Raw genomic sequence first — 23,119 nt, 5'->3', positions numbered from 1 at the left:
AATGGAGTAGTAAAGTATCACATCCTGTACAGAAGTTGCAGTCCATACGAGCTCTTGAGTTACTGGAAGGCTAATCATCTTGTAACTACCGATGGACATCCATACGTCCTGAGGTGTCGACGACCATACGCCTAGGCCAGCTCACCATAAAAGTTAACTGAGGGGGGAAAACTGAGCAACCCTACACTTACTTGCCAACTATCGAGCAAACTAGGGAAGTCCAATATTCATAAATCGGGGAATTGCTCTTTTCAGTTTTAAAGATAAAATATTGAATTGAGCATTTTTAGACTATAATTAAAAGGGGGGGGGGGGGTAATTTTACAATATTTTAGTCTTTTTCTTATCCTATTCGTTGGGGCCCATTTTGATGTCGCAGGAGGGGAGATGGAGACATACCTAGTGCGAACCGCAGTCACGTGGTGGTCGCCGGACTCTACTGGAAGCGTCGAATGGCGTTGCTGAGAGAACGACGCAGGTCGTATTGGCGAATAATCTTTATACACTGGTAGGCTTTGCTGACTTTTGTCCGAGATGTGCGCCGGCGCACGAAGTAGCCGATATCGTGGATCAGGGTTGAAGAATATTCCTTAAACCATTGACACTAGGTTTAGGAATTCGGTGGTCCTGGTATTGAGGAAGGGTTGCGCTCGGTTGCGGCGTGGATATCTCGTCTCCATCTTAATAAAGCACAACTCTGACCACCTCACACAGTGAGCATACGACAAGCTCAGAAAAGAACACACCGCTTCAAACAGTAAAATTTTCTGTCTAGCGTTTCCGAAACAACGTGTAGCTTGCTAGCTATCCCGGACTGAAGTCCTTTCTTCAGCCTATTTTTTCCAATCTCTCCATAACCATCTCCTCTCCTCCATTCACCTCAACCACTCCTCCGTTACTCCAGCTTGTCTCCTTTCCTCCCGCGTCTGGTGTTGTCGGGTTCAAATAATTCCCATTTCATATAAACCGAGGGGTTTACTTTTAGATTGTGTCATACAAATTTTGAATTTAATTTGAGAGGTTCTCAAATATTTTACAGTAAGCTAATCATTTAAGTTTTTTTAATCTTTTAACAATAATATTTCTATTTGTTTCCCATTCTAATTAGTTTATAGATATAGTTCTTAAAAGATATATTTTTGTTTTGCAATGATACTTTTTAGTCGTTTAGAATCTAAATTTATTAAGGCTATTCATTGTTGCCGATTCTGTAGGTAACAATCTCTAGAAAACTTTCAGAGTTAATCAATCGTCTCGAAATTCCAGCATTGTTTTATTTATAGAAAGTTCAACTACTATCAACTCGTTCCCATGCTTTTTAAACAACCACAAAGAGCAGAAAAACTTTAAAAGGAATATTGTAACATTGAACCATGTCCATGTCCCATTAAAATTAAATTATAATAAAATTGTATTTGCTTGAATGATAGGAGGTAGACAATTAGTTTGTAAAAAAATATTTCTTTTTCATCCGCCCTTTTGCACACCGTCCGCTGGTAGTATAGCTACCATGGCTGAATATCGGTTGGTACGCTTGATCGAACGGAAACCTCGTCTACGAACCGAGAGCGAAAGAGGATATGGGCTTGGTTGGAGCTTCGACTCGTTGGTCCGTGGTTGTTAATCTCGAGCCGGTGAACGAGACAGTCACGAGAAAGCTAGATTTGCCGCTTCGGCTTTTGTGTGTGGTGCTAGTGCTATATTTTGTGACACCAAGCGGTTCTAATTTTCCTGGCGAAGATTAAATGCCGCCGATCAGAGGACAGCCCTCCCTGGAGTAAAGTGCGAACCGAAATCGCGGGTGAAACGGTTAAATCTTGGGCACGCGGTGCGCGATGTGCGATTGTGAATTGTGGTGAGGTTTTCAACTCGGTAGTGTCCAGGAGGCAACTTGAATCATGCTATTATGTGACGAAATCAAGGGAATTTAATTTGATGTCGTTTTCAAAATATGTTTTTTTTTGTCCTCATTATGACGTCAGGCTTTGCTCGGGCTTTGTCTTGGAAATGGAAATTTCTTCTCAGATTTCTTCGAAATTTTCTAAACGATTTTTTTAAAGAATTTTTTTTCGGAAACTTTTTTAGAAATTTGGTCGAAAAATTGTTCGGAAATACTCACGGATTTTCTTTTATTTCTTTATTTATTTGGTAGGCACTTACTTCTGGGGGATAGACAGTACCTTATGTACTCGCTCACTCACGCTCACACAGGCACTCATCCCGTATGAGTCTTACTTGGGTGCTCTCTCTAACATACCATCTGACACACCCTGACACTCTTTCTGACGCACCATTTGAGTCTAACTTGGGTGCTCACCCTTCACGTACCATGTGAGACTAACTTGGATGCTCACCCTACCACCTGATTCACGCTCTAGTACACAAATCTGAGACTTATTTGGGTGCTCACTCTAGCACACCCTGCCACTCCTCCTGATTCACGCTCTGATACACCATGTGGGACTTACTTAGGTTCTCACTTCTGACATGCCATGCGAGTCTGATTTGGGTGCTCGCCCTTAACATACCATGTCTGCAAGCTGCCGGCAATCTGAGTGGTTGCAGTCGAAACTGCGTTCCACTTCTCCACCACTTGGCACATCCTCTGGGTAAGGGTATCCGGGGTTGTGTCCCGACCGCAAACGTCTAGCGTAGCTCTTCTTTCGACGTGGGCAGTCATGGCAGACGGGGCTCTCCGCGTGCCCAAACCTGTGAAGGTACTGCTGGAAGCAGCCATGGCCTGACAGGAATTGTGTCAGATGGAAGTGAACTTCCTCATGGGGTCTCTCCACCCAGCTCGATATGTTAGGTATCAGTCTGTGGGTCCACCTATCTTTAGAAGAGTTATCCCACTCGCGCTGCCATCTGGCCACCGAAGTCACCCTGATACGTTCGCGGACTCCTCTGGTACCACGAAGCTCGAAACACTCCTCGTCTTCCCGCCCGACTGACATCATGTTCGTAATCACGCAGGCTGCATCGTGTGATATCGTGCGGTAGGCAGATATCTCTCTGAGACACATTAAGCCGAACGTGCTCTCCAGCTTCCGCTGGTAACTGGTTACCCCAAAGCTCTCGCCCAGGACGGGCCACCGTACCTAAGAATAAATACGGCAACGCCTGCTAATAGCCTACGTCTACTGGCACACACCTTGGAACGGTTGGTCATCATCCTTGCCGCAACAGCAGTCGAAGCCCTCTTGCGCGCATAGTCAACATGGCTGGCGAAGGTCAGCTTGTCGTCTATCCAATCCTCCACCGTGCTGATCGGGTGTGTTGCGGTCAGTTCTACCTCGGGAATTGACTCCCAGTAGACCTCCAAGGTTACGTCATCTGCGAAGCCGACGACCTTAACACCAGGAGGGATCTTTAGCTTCAGAACCCCGTCATACATAAGGTTCCATCCCAAGTAACCAAAAGTTCCTGTAAGAGTACGTTTGGCGCTTAAGTAGCTCAATGAAGCTGATTAAGCGAAAAACGTACTCTTAAAGGAACTTTTGGTTACTTGGGATAGTATCGGGCCCAGTATTGAACCTTGCGGAACTCCTGCGGTAATGGGTACGCTTCTCTGACCGGCATCGGTCTCATATAATAGTACACGGTTCAGGAAATAGCTTTCCAAAATCCGGTATAGGCCCACCGGCAGGCTAAGCCGGTGTAACGTGAGCGCGATGGCATCCCAGCTTGCGTTGTTGAATGCGTTCTTCACATCAAGTGTCACTAACGCACAGTATCGAATACTTCGCCTTTTCTGTTGGATCGCTATCTCGACGGTCTTTACCACTGAGTTAATAACGTCCAACGTGGACTTACCCTTGCGAAAACCGAACTTGTTGCTAGACAGGCCGTTCGTACCCTCTGAGTACGGGGTCAGCCTGTTGCGGATGATCCTCTCTAGCAACTTGCCCGTCGTGTATATAAGTCAGATTGTCCTATACACCGATGGGTCGCCCGGCGACTTCCCGGCCTTCGGCAACAACACCAATTTCTGCCTTTTCCATCTTTCGGGAAATCTACACTCATCAAGGCATCTCTGCATAGCTAGCCTGAACATGTTCGGGTTCGCTATGATTGCTGCCTTGAGAGCGCTGTTCGGAACTCCATCAGGCCCTGGAGCTTTGTTCGTTACTAGGGATTTGGCCTCCACGAGTAACTCTTCGTTCGTCACCGGAGCCACCATTTCGGCCGCACCCATATTGCCTTGCGCATCGCCAGAGACTTGTGGCTTGGGACGGGAAGAGTACCTCGATAATCCTCGCAAACCTATCCGGGGACCGTTCGGGGGGTGAAGAGTAGATATTCCTTGAGACCTTCGGAAATTCCTTTCAGTTTGTTTCGGGAATCATATCAGAAATTCTTTTAGGAATCATTCGGAAATTACTTTAAGAGTTCTTTCCGAAATCTCATCTGGAAATTCCTTTGAAAATTCCGTTAGAAACTTGTCGGAAAATTCCTTGAGTAGGGTAGAATACGGCATTGGCAGGGTGCGACAGTTGTTGGCACCCTCAACAATATTTGCGTTTTCCAGCCAACATACACTATTTATAAACATAATTTTGATTCAATCGCACAATTTCAAGTCTAAGCTTTCATTTGAATAAGTTGTTTGTGTAATTGTAGCAAGATTTGATGAGTTAATCACCGAAACAAATTTGCACCTACGAAATCCTTGCAATTATTGCATCGCCAAAGAAAGCAGCGCACGAAAAGCAAACTGTTACTTACTTTTTTGGATCGCCTGTTTCTCCTCTTTATTGCGTATGACACGAGAAATTAAATACGTAGACTACTTTTTACACTTTATCACCACTTGATTATAACCACAAAGAGCAAATTTATGCAATATTTGCTCTATGTTTCACTAAATAAAATCGGGACTGTTCGTTTTCTTTGATAGCAGCAAACTTCGGAATAGAGCAAGAGAATGTGTTTGTGAGCATATCAAACACACGCTAAAAAGATACCACGCACAATTCTATGTCATTTGATTTTAGCAAAACTGCGAACAAAATATCCGGCGTTGCATTTATTTTAAAAAAGTGTTAAAATACAAATGCTCCTATTCAGATTTTTACGCAGACCATGAATTATATCAAAAGTGATAGCAACACCGTAGTATTTTAACCCTTATGTGGCTGACAGGACCGTTTTCCTTTTGCATCTTCAATACTTTCCAAGCTCATAAAAAAAAATCATAACCATTTCCGTTCCTACATAGCCCATTTCAACCATAAATAATTGCCTACTTTTAGGGTATTATTTATTATTCAACTGTGAAACGTAGTGTAAGAATTGGGGTGTCTCCAGCGGCTAGATAGGACAGTGCTACCAATAATTCAACATAATATTATGAAGACTCGCGAATATATTGTTAATATACTATACTACCAGAACCGACGTGCTTCGTTTCACCTAAAATTGATTACCGTGGACCCCCGGTAATATGAGCTGTTATATTTAGTGAACACCAATCATCAAAGAAAGAGCATACAAATGTATACCAGTACATTTTAATCTGTGTTTTAGTGTGATTATTCATTATTTTTATCATATAATTTGGCGAATGTCTTAGACTGCCAAGAATAGGCATTTTCCCCTATTTCCTATTTCATTCTTTAATAAGTTTTCGTAAAAATTCTTTCAACTAAACATCTGGAATAACCCCTGCAGGAATTTTGAAAGAAATTCTGTGAGGTTTTACAAAAATGATTTCTGAAGGATTTCTTGGAGGAAGTTTCTCAGGAATTTCCGGAGAAATTGACAAAGGCCTTTTTTATATAGGAGTTTTCAAAGGAATTTCCGAAGAAATTTCTGGATTTATCTTTGTTTTGACTCCAAAATTGCTTGCTAGCAAACCCCTTGAATTGTCGCAATTACAGCCTATCCATTATCACACAAGAAGGAAAGTTATTCCACAAAATTCCTAGTGACCTTTTCAATTATAGACGATTAAATGCAATAAAAATTTCATTATATTTGAAACTGCCTAACATTTAGTTTTTACTGCTGACGTCAAATTATAAATGAACCAATTACGCCAAAAATGCTGGTGCCCCACCATTACCAGAACTCTGGCGTCCGCCATTGTTTACTTTTGCTTTTCTTGGTAACTGTAGAATCTTCGGTAGGCTACCTCACTTGGGTTGTGCTACCTACATCGCGTTGAAGGGGTTGCCTTCCCAATGCTAACACGTTGCAGAACAGTGTGCATAGTTTTGCTTAGCGTCTCTCGCTGGTACTCGGACCATGATCAGTCGCCCGACATGGGGAACAGACGCTGTTGTGAGCCGCTCCTAACAAGGAGAACCGATTTCCCCTAAGGTTACTCGTACTTCAGCCAGCACCACGGAGAGGTAGGGATAGAAGTTGCTGGGTAAGAGACTAAGAACCGCGAAATGGGGTCTATTTTATTCCTTCAGGTACGTGGAAAATGTTACAAATATGCGATCATCAAAGATTTCGCTTTTGGAGGTTACCAAACTTCGGCTTCTATCACATGGTGGAAAACGAACTGAAGGACACAACTTCAGAACAAGCCCACAGCAAGATCATCATTTCCGACTGCGCCAGATCATGTGAGCAGCATTACGACCATAGTTATGAGGATTGAGAGCGACGCACCGCGGCGGTACCACCTCTCGATACGGATGGACGAACGTGCAGCATCAGTTGCTTGCCGTGTGAAGAACATCTATGGGACATGGGCTAAGTCTGGTACTAGACCCTGTCGGAACCTCCAGCATATACCCAAGCAGATGTTTTTAGATCATGCGATACTGTTTCCAATGTGTACCTAATAACGAAATATTTCTCAATTTTGGACCCATCATCCGCGGACAATGCAATTAAATACAAACCAAAGTCTTTTGATCCAAACCAAGAATTCTTTTGAAATCCCAACAGATTAAAAAAAAGAAAATACCTATAATCGAATTTCAAACACAATTTAAAAATGCAATTTGAATCTAATCCGTTATCAATCGGCTATCAATGATCGATCGTGTCGGTGAGGCCGATAATTGTTGGTTGCTGATCAGGGATGCTGCTGAGGTGGAACACAGTTTTGGTGAAAATGTTTTCGGAAAATGCAAAAAAAAAGTCAAGAGAAACTTAAACCTGATTATGATTTGCATTATACATTAGCTCCCCAAAGTAATAAAACAGAGAATGTTAGTATGGAATGTCTTCAGTAGCATTTATTTTCTCTTGAGAGTAAAAATGCGCCCACGCCTTCGCAACTGGCCCATGGCACATCGTAAGTAGTAATATAACATATATCTAAAAATAAAGTACTCAGATCTAATTCAATGTCATAGTTTTTAAGTACAAATACTGTTTTGAACGGTAGTCTGGCCTTCCCCGTAACCTCCGACTACGCTAATCACAAACAATGCAAAAGTAAAACAGATTAGGAATTTAATTTCGCACGTTCACACGCTTTCATCAGCCTTTTTTTCGTTCGAAGCACGGACATATGCTTCATGATATGGAACTTAATTAACACAGTTGATGTTGATGCTGCCGCTGCCGCTGTGGCTGCTGTTGATGTTGCTGCGGCTGTGGCTTAAATCGCTTATTACTGCCATTGGTACCAACGGTCGGTCCCGTAGCAGGTGCGGACAACTTGGCGGGTCGTTTGTGAGCTACCAGTACGGATCTACTGTCGATCAGGTTTCGCGCGCTTAGCCAATCGATCAGCAGCACCGCCCGGTCATTTGGCAGCTCGAGATCGGTGATCAGCGATAGCAGATCGTTATCCGTCAGCAGCATCGGTGCACCGTTACCCGATGCTGTCAGGGTGGTGGTACTGGTACTAGATACCACATTATGGTTTGCGGAAACTGAAGCCGTTCGCGGTTTATAGGCCGTCGGTTGCTGTGAGGAGCATGGCGACCCATTCTTGAAGATGGGTGCGCCACTTGTCTTACCCGATGGCACCCGCAAATTCGGCGGCGTCGGTGGTGGAAGCATTGCGTTGATGGTTTTACTCCGTTCTTCGGGTTCGTCATCGTCAATTTCGATTGTGATCGGTTCGTTTTTGAGAGCCATTTGCACTGGAAACAAGGAAAAATTATGAGAATTAAGGTTTTGCATAATTTTGTCATGGTTTTTTACCTCTCCTGCACGTCATTGAAATTAATACATTTTATTTTATACGGAAATAATAAAAAATATATAGAACCAGTTTGTATATGAATTAAAACTAAAACTAAAAGTTGTCGATAAACAAACATATTTAAGTAAATAAACTAAATCAACTAGATCGCATCTGTGCCGATAATGATAGGTGTTTGGAAGTTCGATATAGACTAAGTGATACGGACCACTATATGATAAATCAAACAACGCGGTTACTGATTGTTACATGGCTTCTATTGTCATTGGAGTCATATTGTTGAAATTGTGCCTTTGAGTTTGGCCTATAGGGGAAAATGGGGTAAGTTCGTCATACGGACCGTGTTGGTCAACGTTTATTATGATTTTTGTGTAACATCATAATGTTTCCCGGTGGGTGATTTAAGGTGATTATACAATCAAGCCATGTGGTGAATTTCAAATTCACCACACGGTTTTCTACTCCTATTATCAAAAGTTCAAAACCAGCGTAATATTTTTGTACAATGCTGAAATTAAAGTCGATTGCTTAGCATGAGTAATCAAACGATCTACAGATGTTGTGATCCCCATGGGCGTTGTTGTTCTCTCAATTCGTGCTCTTGAAAAATCACTAGAAAAAGCACGTGGTTTCCAAGATGGCCGATTTGTGGCGTTGTTGTATAACCGCCTTAATGCGCCAAAACTGGAAATTGAACCCTCTCCTCAGCCCATGGTGTCTGTGGAGCACCATCAAATTTTGCATCTTCTAGCCTTAATCGAATAGTTTCAACAATAAAAAGCGGAGGTGAACTAGCCTTGGGCTAAAAACCTCTTTAATAAAGATTTTAATAATAATAACAATAAAAAGCTATATTTGGCTACAAATATTATCAATTTTGTGTACAAATAGTTAACCTTCCAAGACTCGCTTCATCCTGGACCGCTCACGCAGTCCCGCCTGTGTTGTGAACGAGAAGCGTGCTTTTTTCGAACCTGTTGTACTTTTTACAACGGCGCGAGTTCCCGAAGGTTCATTCATTTATTTAGTTAACATCTAAACAGATAACACTGAATCAACAATTTGACGCCACAATGCACGGTTCGAGGCCGCATCTCTCCATCCTCGGATACGCCCCACGCTCGCCAAGTCGTTCTGCACCTGGTCTGCCCATCTCGCTCGCTGCGCTCCACGCCGTCTCGTACCTGCCGGATCGGAAGCGAACACCATCTTTGCAGGGTTGCTGTCCGGCATTCTTGCAACATGTCCTGCCCATCGTACCCTTCCGGCTTTAGCTACCTTCTGGATACTGGGTTCGCCGTAGAGTTGGGCGAGCTCATGGTTCATTCGTCGCCGCCACACACCGTCTTCTTGCACACCGCCAAAGATGGTCCTAAGCACCCGTCTCTCGAATACTCCGAGTGCTTGCAAGTCCTCCTCGAGCATTGTCCATGTTTCATGTCCGTAGAGGACTACCGGTCTTATTAACGTCTTGTACATGACACATTTGGTGCGGTGGCGAATCTTTTTCGACCGCAGTTTCTTCTGGAGCCCGTAGTAGGCCCGACTTCCACAGATGATGCGCCTTCGTATTTCACGACTAACGTTGTTGTCAGCCGTTAGCAAGGATCCGAGGTAGACGAATTCCTCGACCACCTCGAAGGTATCCCCGTCTATCGTAACACTGCTTCCCAGGCGGGCCCTGTCGCGCTCGGTTCCGCCCACAAGCATGTACTTTGTCTTCGACGCATTCACCACCAGTCCAACTTTTGTTGCTTCACGTTTCAGGCGGGTGTACAGTTCTGCCACCTTTGCAAATGTTCGGCCGACAATGTCCATGTCATCCGCGAAACAAATAAATTGACTGGATCTGTTGAAAATCGTACCTCGGCTGTTACACCCGGCTCTCCGCATGACACCTTCTAGCGCAATGTTGAACAACAGGCACGAAAGTCCATCACCTTGTCTTAGTCCCCGGCGCGATTCGAACGAACAGGAGTGTTCACCCGAAATCTTCACACAGTTTTGCACACCATCCACCGTTGCTTTGATCAGTCTGGTAAGCTTCCTAGGGAAGTTGTTCTCGTCCATAATTTTCCATAGCTCTACGCGGTCTATACTGTCGCATGCCGCCTTGAAATCAACGAACAGATGGTGCGTTGGGACCTGGTATTCACGGCATTTTTGAAGGATTTGCCGTACAGTAAAGATCTGGTCCGTTGTCGAGCGGCCGTCAACGAAGCCGGCTTAATAACTTCCCACGAACTCGTTCACTAATGGTGACAGACGACGGAAGATGATCTGGGATATCACTTTGTAGGCGGCATTAAGGATGGTGATCGCTCGAAAGTTCTCACACTCCAGTTTGTCGCCTTTCTTGTAGATGGGGCATATAACCCCTTCCTTCCACTCCTCCGGTAGCTGTTCGGTTTCCCAGATTCTGACTATCAGTTTGTGCAGGCAAGTGGCCAGCTTTTCCGGGTCCATCTTGATGAGCTCAGCTCCGATACCATCCTTACCAGCTGCTTTATTGGTCTTTAGCTGTTGAATGGCATCCTTAACTTCCCTCAAGGTGGGGGCTGGTTGGCTTCCATCGTCCGCTGAACTGACGTAGTCATCTCCTCCGCTGCCTTGACTTTCACTGCCTGTACTCTCAGCGCCATTCAGATGTTCCTCGTAGTGCTGCTTCCACCTTTCGATCACCACACGTTCGTCCGTCAAGATGCTCCCATCCTTATCCCGGCACATTTCGGCTCGCGGCACGAAGCCTTTGCGGGATGCGTTGAGCTTCTGAAAGAACTTGCGTGTATCTTGAGAACGGCACAGCTGTTCCATCTCCTCGCACTCCGCTTCTTCCAGGCGGCGTTTCTTCTCCTGAAAAAGGCGGGTCTGCTGTCTCCGCTTCCGTCTATAACGTTCCACGTTCTGCCGGGTACCTTGCTGCAGCGCGACCGCCCGCGCTGCGTCCTTCTCCTCCAGAATCTGTCTGCACTCTTCGTCGAACCAATCGTTCCGTCGACTTCGACCCATATACCCGACGTTGTTCTCCGCTGCGTCGTTAATGGCTGCTTTAACTGTACTCCAGCAGTCCTCAAGAGGGGCCCCATCGAGCTCACCCTCTTCCGGCAACGCTGCCTCGAGATGCTGCGCGTATGCAGTGGCGACATCAGGTTGCTTCAGTCGCTCTAGGTCGTACCGCGGCGGTCGTCGGTACCGAACATTGTTGATGACGGATAGTTTTGGGCGCAGTTTAACCATCACCAGATAGTGGTCCGAGTCGATGTTAGCGCCACGATATGTCCTGACGTCGATAATGTCGGAGAAGTGCCGTCCATCAATCAGAACGTGGTCGATTTGTGATTCTGTCTGCAGTGGTGATCTCCAGGTGTACCGATACGGGAGGCTGTGTTGGAAGTAGGTGCTACGAATGGCCATATTCTTGGAGGCGGCGAAATCAATTAGTCGTAGGCCGTTTTCGTTCGTCAGCCAGTGAGCGCTGAACTTTCCAATAGTCGGTCTAAACTCCTCCTCTTGGCCAACCTGAGCGTTCAAATCTCCTATGATGATTTTGACGTCGTGGCTTGGGCAGCTGTCGTACTCACGTTCCAGTTGCGCGTAGAATGCGTCCTTATCATCATCAGTGCTTCCGGAGTGTGGGCTATGGACGTTGATTATGCTGAAGTTGAAGAACCGGCCTTTGATCCTCAACCTGCACATTCTTTCATTGATCGGCCACCACCCGATCACGCGCTTTTGCATATCGCCCATCACTATGAAAGCTGTTCCCAGCTCGTGTGTGTTGCCGCAGCTCTGGTAGATGGTATGATTACCTCTAAACGTTCGCACCATTGATCCCTTCCAACAAACCTCCTGCAGCGCTACGATGCCGAATCCACGGTCCTTGAGCACATCGGCGAGTATGCGTGTGCTCCCGATGAAGTTGAGAGATTTGCAGTTCCACGAACCGAGTTTCCAATCGCTAGTCCCTTTTCGTCGCAGTGGTCTTCGCCGATGGTTCCGGTCCGTACTCTCTTGTTGATTGTTCGTTGCTTATGATTTTTTAAAGGCTGGCTTGCAGGGCCTGACACCAAACCCCCTAAATTTCCGGAGGACCATGGTGCACAGTTTCACTTAGAGTCCCTCGCTGGCACTCGGACGATGATCAGCCGCCCCTAACATGGAGAACAGACGCTCAATAAGATTTGCACCTCCGGAGAGGAGCAAACCCCTCTTCCCTGTCAGCATACGACCATAGTTCCCACCGATCTTCCCTAAGGTTGCTCGTATCCCGGCCAGCACCACGAGGAGGTAGGGATAGGAGTTGCTGGGTAAGAGGCTAAGGACCGCGAGATGGGGTCTATTTTATTCCTTCAGGTACGCGAAGTACCAATGGTACGCTTTACCCAGCATTTGCCGTGCCTCCCGAAGGTTAAACTATTGGAAACAATCAGTTAACTATTGATATACGATCAAAGACTTTTTTTTCGTTTTTCGCTAATTTAAGCTATGCCAAATAACTTTTGTTTTAGCATTTTTCTCAAAAATGATTCCTTCCTATTGAAATCTTAGAAAAAAACCGTAGGCGGAAAAAGGTTGATTTTTCGATGTTCGAATGGAGACGCATGGTAGCCCTTTTGAACCAGATGAAAATGTAGAGCAACTAAAACGATGTAAAATTCAAATGACGAATAACAAATTATCATCGGTTTAAACTCGATGGATTTATGTCTTTTCAATATAATTATTGACCAAGCACCACCAATCGATTAATGAAAAATAATGATAATCAATATTCATCGACATAGAAAAAAAAATAATCGAAAATAATAGGACCATTGTATGTCTCGGAATTCGTTCGTGTGCATCAAATTTTTGTGCGCGTTTGAATTACTGGTAAAACCAGGTGTTCGAGCGCACCGCCGATGTTTTAGCACAGGAACACGTTCAAACGCGCACCAACTGATTTACTTCACTGACCACCAAACACAAATATACCGGATCGTACGAAATGTCTAAAACCCGAGCATGAACACGATCAAATGCGCACCCTACACCATGCATGCCCGGTGGGTAGATGCTCGTAGAGGTGAATGACTAAACTACGTAAAGATAGCCAAACGTAGTGGAATTAAATGGAAAGTACTAAACTCGTTTTCGACCCGAGGAATTGCCTGCTAGCTGGTTGGACGGCTTCATTTGCCCTCTCCTTAAGATAGGGCACAGACTGGGAGTGCGTCAATTACCGAGGAATAACCCTCCTTAATTCGGCGTACAAAATTATGTCCCGTATTCTGTTCAACAGATTTAGACCGCTTGAAGAATCCTTTATCGGCTAATACCAGGCAGGTTTTCGTGAGGGCCGATCAACGACGGATCAAATGTTTACCCTGAGACAAATCCTTGATAAATTCCGGGAGTACAACTTGCAGACACATCATCTGTTTATTGATTTCAATGCGGCGTACAATTCAGTGAAACGGAATGAATTATGGCAAATTATGCTAGAACATGGTTTTCCGGCGAAACTGATACGGCTGAGTTCCGTAGTCTGCAATCGACGACAAAATTCGCGCTGTATACTATGTACTCTGATTCTTCCAGTAGATTTATACGGCCATGAAACATGACGTTGAAGGAGACTGATCGGAGAGCTTTCGGAGTGTTTGAGGGTAAGGTGCTGCGGACAATACTCGGCGGTAAACATGAGAACGGTATCTGAGAACGGTACATGAGAACGGTATACAAGCTGAAAAAAAAACTGATTCGGATAGGTGGCCCCCACGCTTTGATGAAACGCGTTGTTCTCGCTTATTTTATGTTGGGGACCATCATTTTTTCGCACAGCTGTGTAAAACAAGTTGAAATAATGCATCTTCAGAACCGGTGCCTCCTGCAATCAAGGCTTAATAAAAGAAATTCAGTTCCGAATTCCGAATCAGTTCATTATCGTAACAGCTACCGAAAAACGTCTCTCGCGGTATGCTATCGAGAGTGTAAACAGACATGATAAGTGAGAGATTTTCTCATTCTCCTTTGGGGATCAGCCATCATTCCAGTTCGAGACAGCAGCGCGTACGGACGTGCTTTTTGCTCGCGCATTTTTTTCCAAGTGTTTTTTGCTTGTTCTTTCGTTTCTCGTTTTCGCTTCGTCGCGTTGGCGTTATTTTCTCCCGGATCCGTCATGTGAGACTTGTTGGCTGATTCGGTCGCGTGCCTAAGCGCACTGCTCTTGGAGGCGCAGGTAACCTCTCCAAGCAGCGTTTGCAGAGCAATCTGTTCTCGCCGTTGCTGCTTGATGATGCCGGCAATCCGCCGAAAAAGAGGAAGAAGCAGCAATCGCAGCTGCCGCAGGTGCACCTGAGCGGAAGGAGAAGTGCACGCCTGTTTTTGTGAAGAGCGTCGCCACCTGATTGCTAAGGGGCTGAAATGTACTTTTCGGCTTTGCAGTGACTGCGTGATAGTGATGCCGGCAAACAAGGACCATCATCAATCCGTCATGGAGTTCCTTGAGGTCCACAAGTATGAGTACTACACTCATGACCACCCCGGCACGAAGCCGCTTGAGCTCCACGACATGAAGGAAGAAGATCTAATTGCGGAACTCGAGAGCTGTGCCCTGAAGCCAGTGGCCGTGCACAAGATCGCTCGTCACGACTGTTATATCCTAGCAGCAGTTCTGGCAGCACTTACGCTGTCAACGGCACGAGCCTACCCACTCCTGCCAACATAAACGAACACTTTGATTTCCGTTGCATACACCAGAGTGAGAGCATCACAGAGAAAACAATAAAAAGTTAATTATATTCGCATCCGCGTGTTCTCGATGTTTATTTCGTCATTCCCATCCGCCCAATATACAACAACGACAAGACGAGGAGATATCGCGACCAGCTTTATTTGGTCCATTTGGAGGATGGCTCCACGACGTTACGCAGCAGACTAACTGCTTAACTTCGGGCACGGCACCAGGAACTGTCGCATGAAGCCGCACTGCAACAAGTGTGGCGAACCCCACACGACCAAAGAGTGCGACTAGATGGAAGTGACTGATCCCAACTGCGCCAACTGTGGCGACAAACAAGCGGGCGGCGTTTTTGGAAATCCGAAAGAAGGCTTCCACCAGGACCCTGCCGAAGAAGAACCGTGTTCCTGCTCTCAACGAGGTGAACTTTCCAGCCATCCCGGCTCCCCATCGTGCGATTCCAATCCTCCCACCATTACAACCGCACAAGCGACTAGCAGCAGCAGCTGCGTCGGTTCAAGCTCCAGCACCGCCGGTTCCATCCTCCAGCGAATGGCCCCCGCTCCCTCCTCCTGGATTCCGTCGGCAGCCGGAGAACGACAATGTTCCACCGGAAGAAACTGCTCCGCTCTACACCCGGAGCAACTGATGCCAATATTTGCACAGCTCGCCATTCGGATGTAAAATCCGTTTCGACCAGGTCCTCACTCTTGGCATGTTCATCATTGAAAATGGCTGCTAGAATGGACCTGGTCAACTGGAACGCTTGCTCGCTGAAGAGCAAAACCATCGAGCTGATGGACAACATTCCGAACTTTCGAATCGTGCGACTCGACCGGCCGACCAGGGGAGGTGATGTGGCCCTCGTTCTTTGCTACAATATCAACTGTCGCCTGCTGCCAAGCTTCCAGCTGGGTATGATCGATGCCATCGGCGTCGAAGTGAACAGACGTCGGCACAATCACGCTCATCGCGGCGTACTGTCCGACGCAAGCCATAATCGGCGATGGATCGTCGGCTGCCCTTCGGAGGGACATCGTCAAGCTTACGCGGAGACAAGGTAAGAATGCCAAACATGGGCCAACAGTCGCGGGAATCGAAACGGCACCATCTGGAGCTACGACATGGAGGAAGGCCAGTACATGATCTTGAGCCCGGATTCACTCACTCGGCTGAGTCGGTCCAGTGTCTACGCAACCCTCGACCTATGCATAACCAACATCTACCAGGAACTCAGCTCGGATCACTACCCGGTGGTGGCGGAAGTGGGCTCCTAGGTTAATCCTCATCAACTGTTCCGGCGAGTCGACTGGGACCGTTTCCAAAGGTGCGTGGACGACAACATTGACTACTAGGCGTGGCCGAAAACGCCTGAAGCAATCGATCGGCAGCTGCGTTCCATCGAGGAGGCGCTCTTGTTGGCCCGAGAGCAACATGTACCGACGGGTCGGCAGGTCAACAACACCCTGACCATCGATACACTCACCAAAGATTTTATTCAATTGCAGAATGTCACTCGCAGGCAGTTTCGGCGTACTGGACTGCCTGAGCTTAAGGCACGCTGCAATCGAATCACAACAATTATCCAGGCCAGAATGGTGGACCTCAGAAATAACGATTTCGCGAATAAGATCCGCGCTCTCCCAGACTGTGTTAAGCCGTTCTGGAAAATGACCAAAATACTAAAATCTAAGCCTCGGCCCATTCCACCTTTGATCCCTCTAGACAACAATGTCTCAACGGATCGCTTGATAACGCGTGCAGAGAAGGTCGCTGAAATAGGTCGTCATTTCGTCAGTTCGCACAATCTCGGACAGAACATCATCAGTTCGCACGAAGCATCCGTTAACGAGCATGCTAACAATATTCACCTAACTACCAACGACTTCTCGGAGGAGATCTCAGCTGGCTAATTGACGGCCTCTATATCAAATCATCGAAGAACATGAAGGCCCCAGGTTTCGATAACATTCTGAATCTTGAGCTCAAACATTTGAGTGATCCGTTATTTGAGCACCTTTCGCAGATCATTAATCAGTGTCTCAGACTCAGCTACTTTCCATCGTCCTGGATGTCAGCGAAAGTCATCCCCATCCGGAAGCCTGGGAAGGATCCTTACTCCCCCAAAAATTATCGTCCCATCAGCCTTCTCTCAAGGTTATCCAAGCTATTTGAAAAAGCGATTCATCACCAGTTACTTGAGTCTGCCGAAAATCTCAACATCTTGCTCGAGGAACAGTTTGGTTTCCGACATGGTCGATCAACCGTTCACCAACTGATCCGAGTCCAACGTCCTCCAGACGGAACAAGTTTGTCTCAAAAACCTCCGCCATGGCCCTACTCGATGTCGAGAATGCGTTTGACTGGTGTACAAACTGCATCGCTACAATCTTCCCAGCTACCTGGTGAAAATCATCAAATCATCTGTCGGCCAGGACATTCCGGGTCTCAATCAGTGGAGCGAGTTCCGATGCGCATGACATCATCGCAGGCGTCCCCCAGGGCAGTATCCTCGGGCCCTTGCTGTTTAACCTGTTTACCTCCGACATGTCAGAGCCTCCAGAAGGCAGAATGCCTTCTGTCTCTGTTCGTAGATGATACCTCCATCGTCTACAAAGGCAGAGTGATCAGAGCGCTTGTGTCAAAGCTTCAATGGGGTCTGGATGTCCTGGCAGAATACTTCACCGACTGGAAGATTTGCATCAACGCAGCTAAGACCCAGGTCATCATTTTTCCCCACTCGAAATCCCCTAAAAATGTTCCGCCTGAGGACTGTAAAATCATCCTCAATGGCACGATCGTGGAATGGGCCAATGAGGCTGACTACCTTGACTTGACCTTCGACAGCAAGCTTATTTTTCGGCAACAGGTTGACAAGACGGTGACAAAGTGTAGCGCTTTGTTGAAACTACTGTACCCTTGATCAACCGCCGGTCGTCATTGTCCCTGAGAATAAATAAGCTTGCTGTCTACAAGCAAATCATCCTCCCCGTGATCGAATACGGCATGCCGGTCTGGGAGAGCTGCGGCAAAACGCAAAACCCACCATCTCAAATTACAACGGGTCCAAAACAAATTCCAGCGGATGATCCTCAACACCCCTCCAAGGACAAGAACATCTGAGGTCCACCGTATGGCCAGGATTAAAACATTACATGAGCGCACAATGGTCGGATTCGTCAAATTTCACGACATAAATCGATAACTCGAAAACCATCAGTGCTAGAGTTTTGACGTCTTCAGAAGAAATGATCTACAAGAAGAGATCTATTTTTGGTGTAAGTTGTCATTAGGGTGGCCCTACGGTGAAATTTTTTTGAAAATGTATTTTTTTACCCTTTTGAGTTAGGAGTTCATATGAATCTACAAAGTTGTAGAGAATTTTATTCTAAGCATTTTTGCTTAATAAACATTTATTTTATCTCATATAGGTAATGTTTTATGACAAAATTGCTAAATTTAGATAGGGTGGTCCCGAAAAAAATAGTTTTTAGCGTCCACTTTCATCAATTCAGAATATTTTCAAAAACTGTCTTAGCATCGCTTCACGGTCTTTGGATGGCGCATCTTTTGGTTACATAAGATGGTTGATAGCTTCATTTTCAAGCATATTATAAGCGTTTTTTCATGAAAAAGTGATATTTTTCTGAGCATTATACTGCAGCTAGTAGCAAATATTAGCAAAAATTTCAGTCGTAATCTGAACGTATACATGCAGGCCCATCAAATCCATGGTATTTCATTTGTCCATGTTTGTCCACTTTTGTTTGACGATAGTATTATGTTTGTACGAAAAATTAGGGTGAAACACATATATCATCTTTTGGATTTTCACAATATTTGGTAGAATAAAAGACAAGAACACCGTCTTCGACCAGAGGTCATACAGACTGAACACTTAACAGCCAGACAACTGACAGGACACATAATACCCAGTGGACCGGTGGAGAATTTTTCGATCACGAAAAGTTTCCTTCTTACCGAGGCGGGAATTGAGCCCACGTTCCATAGTCCATGCCTTTAGACGATTGACGGCGCTAAGCGCACGGCCACAAAGCCCACAAAGAATCGTTCTTTATCTAAAATATTTAAATCAACTCACGTAAAAAAGAAGTCGAAAAATTCATTTTGACATTTTAACTACTGGAACGATTTTCAAGGTGTTCTCGTGATATAAATGCTTAAGAGCGCTGCTTTTGTGGCGAAATACAAAATCATAAAATTCAAGTTGGTTTTTCATGGCTAATTCGCAGAATAATTTCATTTTCACAGTTTCTAAGTGAGGGTCGCTAATGACTACATGTGATTCCATGAACATTGATAATTGGTCCAGTAGTTCGAAAAATATGTTTTAAAAAAATATTTTTTCAAAAATGTTGGACAAAATTAAAAAGTGAGTTTATTTATTTTCGAAAAAGAATGATTCTACCAAATATTGCGAAAATCAGAGATATGGTATATGTGTTTCCCATGGAATAGCTGATTTTTCATACAAAAAGTAATATGATTATCAAACAAAAGTGGACAAACATGGACAAATGAAATACCATGGATTTGATGGGCCTGCATATATACTTTCAGATTACGATTGAAATTTTTGCTAATATTTGCTACTATCTGCAGTAGGATGCTCAGAAAAATATCTCTTTTTCATTATATAACGCTTATAATATGCTTGAAAATGAAGCTATCAACCATCTTATGTAACCAAAAGATGCGCCATCCAAAGACCGTGAAGCGATGCTAAGACAGTTTTTGAAAATATTCTGAATTGATGAAAGTGGACGCTAAAAACTATTTTTTTCGGGACCACCCTATCTAAATTTAGCAATTTTGTCATAAAACATTACCTATATGAGATAAAATAAATGTTTATTAAGCAAAAATGCTTAGAATTAAATTCTCTACAACTTTGTAGAATCATATGAACTCCTAACTCAAAAGGGTAAAAAAATACATTTTCAAAAAAATTTCACCGTAGGGCCACCCTAATGACAACTTACACCAAAAATAGATCTCTTCTTGTAGATCATTTCTTCTGAAGACGTCAAAACTCTAGCACTGATGGTTTTCGAGTTATCGATTTATGTCGTGAAATTTGACGAATCCGACCATTGTGGAGCGCTTTGGTGAGTGCAAGGATAGGTTCAGGGTTCGTTGCGGCTTCTCGGACCAAGAAGCAATTAAAGCGCTTTTAGTCAATTAGGCTATAAAATTATTATGTAAATATTAGTGTAAATAAGTAGCTTGGTTATCAAATTTAAAAAAATAACTAATGCTTCTATAAGGCTATAATGTAAAATAGAATTTAAAAAGCAATATACACATAGTACAAATAGTAATTAGACAACAAAGCTGAAGGGCCTAAAGGCCAACCACTTTATATGTAAACTGATGTAAAACACAAAAATACGATAAATAAACGGAATTAAAGTAAGTAAGTAAGCAATCTCCTTTGGATTCAAACCCAGGCACTTATCCTTAACCGATTTGCTCGCAACAAGTTGCATTCGACGCGAAATCCGTTCTCATTTCTATTGAAAATTGGCTAGATCGGACTATGAGCCCCGAACCTATGGCTGAAATACAATTTTTTATAAGAAAAACTCGAGCAAAAAACTAACTCATTTTTAGGGCACTTAACCTCGTTCGATTTGTTTGCAACAAGTTGCCTTCAGCTGCAAATTTTGAAATCCTTATGAACAAATGTGGAAATTAACTCTTATCCACCTATTAGTATTTTTTTCTTTTATTTTCTCATATGTTTCTCAACCCTTTGAACGAGCGAAAAAGGCATCATCACCGCTAGGTGGATTAATCTGCTTTATTTATTTTTATTTTTTTGATATTATAAAAATATAAAATTTTGATATTTGATATGAACCGCGTAAAACTCATTTACCGCCGTAAAAAAATACCTAACAAAACTATCGTAAAAAAAAACGCATAAAAATAATGTTTCAAGAAAAATGCTTAGATTTCAAATTTCGCGTAAAAAAAGTATCAGTATGTCACCCCATTCGATCTTGGTAACAATGCCATTCGATTTAGGCAATACTTTTTTTTAATTTTTGATATTGCACATAAACCACGTAAATCTCATAGTCCTTGTAAAAATAAACTGGTTAGAGCCCTAAACCGATGAGGAAAAAATTCGTAAAAAACCTCAAATTTTAAAATTCTCCTAAAGAAAATTGGTTATAGACCCTAAAACCGGCGTAAAAAACGCGTAAACATTTATTCAGAGTAAACGCTTAGATCCGCGTAGAAAATTGTCACTGTGTGTCTAATGTCACAATAAGTGAAGAAATGTGAAAAATCATGAGAAAACAAAAACCATTCGATTTTGGCAACATAAATAATATCCGAACGTAATCGTAATTTGTTTCCAAATAGAGCAATACAATCACACGAGCTTCTTATTTGGAACAGTAACCCTACATGATGAGATGAGGATGCTACTTACCGTTTGGTGAGATATCATAGATGGGGTAGCGCTTATCCATCGGCGGCATTTTGTTCGTTCCGATCTGGGACGATGGAGACTGCATAAGCGGATAGTTTGGTAAACTTAGTCGTTGCTGATGCTGCTGCTGTTGTCGAACTGCAGGAGTTGACAAAATCCCGCGGTCCTTTGCTGGCACCTGCACCTGTGGTTGATTCAGCAGCATTGCTTCGGATCGTACTCTTACGCGTTGCTGACTGGTCGCTGCCGGCATCGGCGATGTCTTTTGAAGAAGATGCGAAGGTTTCATATCAGGTGCGACCGAGGGAGGCTGAAAGTTTACGTTGAATTTTGGAAGCAAAGGTGGCGGTACCATTGGAATTGTGGGGATTTGTTTCTGTGGCGGCTGGTTGTTGTTCAGCTTGACCTTCTTGACGCTTACCGTCCAGTTCGGGGTGGGCTGTAGCTTGAGAGGTTCCATTTGATGAGACACTTTCTTCACGGCAAGCGGCGGGGAAGACGAGGGGGATGACATTGAAGCGTGATCCACTTCACATGGAATGGGTCGAATCGCTGAAGGAATGCTGCCTGGATAACATGCCATCTTCTTTTTCCCATCACTGACGGTCTTTGTTAGACAGTAGTAGCAATCGTTGGGATGACTACTAGGAGCTCTCCAGATCATCGGCGCGGAGAAGGGGAGCGGAGGTTTTACGTATTGGCCGTTTTTCCACCGAAGCAAACCCTGGTTGCAATCGTTACACACCGATGACGGTCCATGGACATAGTCCTCCTTTTCAGTGCGGGTGGTAAAGTATGCCTCATACGCCTCCATGATTGGTTTGGTCATGATTGAGCGTTTATGATGCGAAGGAGTGTAGCTCCCGCAAACAAAGCAGAACAGGTTTTTGGGATTGACACAGGAGGATTTGATTGCGACGAACATTTTGCGGCTGTTGATCCCAATCGATGGACCGAAAAGTATCTAAATCACTTCACTAAATGCACTACTCCTTTCAAAACTAAGAATTACGCCGATTTTCATCCATAAAAACTCCTTCCACTAGAGGACCACTCGCATTTGAAATAGATGCCACTCTTCTTCTTCACAAAATATTTTAGTAGAGCGATATGTGCTATGCGTACTTCTCGGTCCTCTACAACTAGCCACTCTTTCAGAGTTTTATCCCATTCTGTTCTGCAGGAATAGAAGATAGAAGGGATGAAGATGGGAAACACACACCGTTTATGTTATTCCCCGCGTTCTTTCTTGTTGCGTTTTCATTCTCGCTCGTATCCCGGTCCCTCTGCGTAGAATAGTGTATCCGACCGACCAAACGGCGGTCACTACATTAGTAGTTGTGCACTCAGCGCCCTCTTCAAGAATGACGACGACGAGCTTGAGGGAGGAAACCGAGGCAACAAGCAGCGTGCATCCGAAGATGGGGAGGGAAAAGTTCTTTTTACCTGCGGCCTGCGCTGCTGCAGAACAAGACCGTGACATTCATTCCTCTCTTTACTGCTGCGGCGATGATGGGATAGTGTTCTTCACATTGGACCACTCAACCCGTCGGTGGGTCGTCGCAGTCATATCCACATACACAAACACTGCGAAATAATGTTAGCAAAGGGGATTCTGTAAGTATTTTATGCTACAGCATATTATGCGAGCGACCAACGAACTCAATGAAAACTTTGCTACACGTTAGTGTATTCGCGGGGCTCTCTCACCAATCCCGTGCGCTCAACTTCCATCCGTTTTAGGAAGGTATGCCATTTATAACAGTTACGAGAGAAATGGCGCAAATTTTGAATTAGCAAACACGTGACAGTTTGA

The 23,119-nt window shown here is 44.6% G+C and overlaps 1 protein-coding gene across 2 annotated transcripts; it reads right to left on the bottom strand.

The window, feature by feature from the left end:
* Nucleotides 1-7,170: 7,170 nt before the first annotated feature.
* Nucleotides 7,171-22,898, bottom strand: LOC134210644 (uncharacterized). Of its 2 annotated transcripts, XM_062686802.1 has the most exons (3): nucleotides 21,725-22,896; nucleotides 21,304-21,613; nucleotides 7,171-8,054 (listed from the first exon to the last, which is right to left on the bottom strand). In XM_062686802.1, exons 1-3 carry the CDS (start codon nucleotides 22,226-22,228, stop codon nucleotides 7,498-7,500), a joined length of 1,371 nt encoding a protein of 456 aa, XP_062542786.1. In that variant the 5' UTR covers nucleotides 22,229-22,896; the 3' UTR covers nucleotides 7,171-7,497. The 2 variants fall into 2 exon arrangements, with proteins under 2 accessions (XP_062542786.1, XP_062542785.1); XM_062686801.1 differs by having other exon boundaries at nucleotides 21,304-22,898.
* Nucleotides 22,899-23,119: the final 221 nt, after the last annotated feature.

Source organism: Armigeres subalbatus, chromosome 2 (assembly GCF_024139115.2).
Source record: "Armigeres subalbatus isolate Guangzhou_Male chromosome 2, GZ_Asu_2, whole genome shotgun sequence".
NCBI classification, from domain to species: domain Eukaryota; kingdom Metazoa; phylum Arthropoda; class Insecta; order Diptera; family Culicidae; genus Armigeres; species Armigeres subalbatus.
Note: the sequence above shows the minus strand (reverse complement) of the source record. Positions and strands in the feature narration are given on the sequence as shown.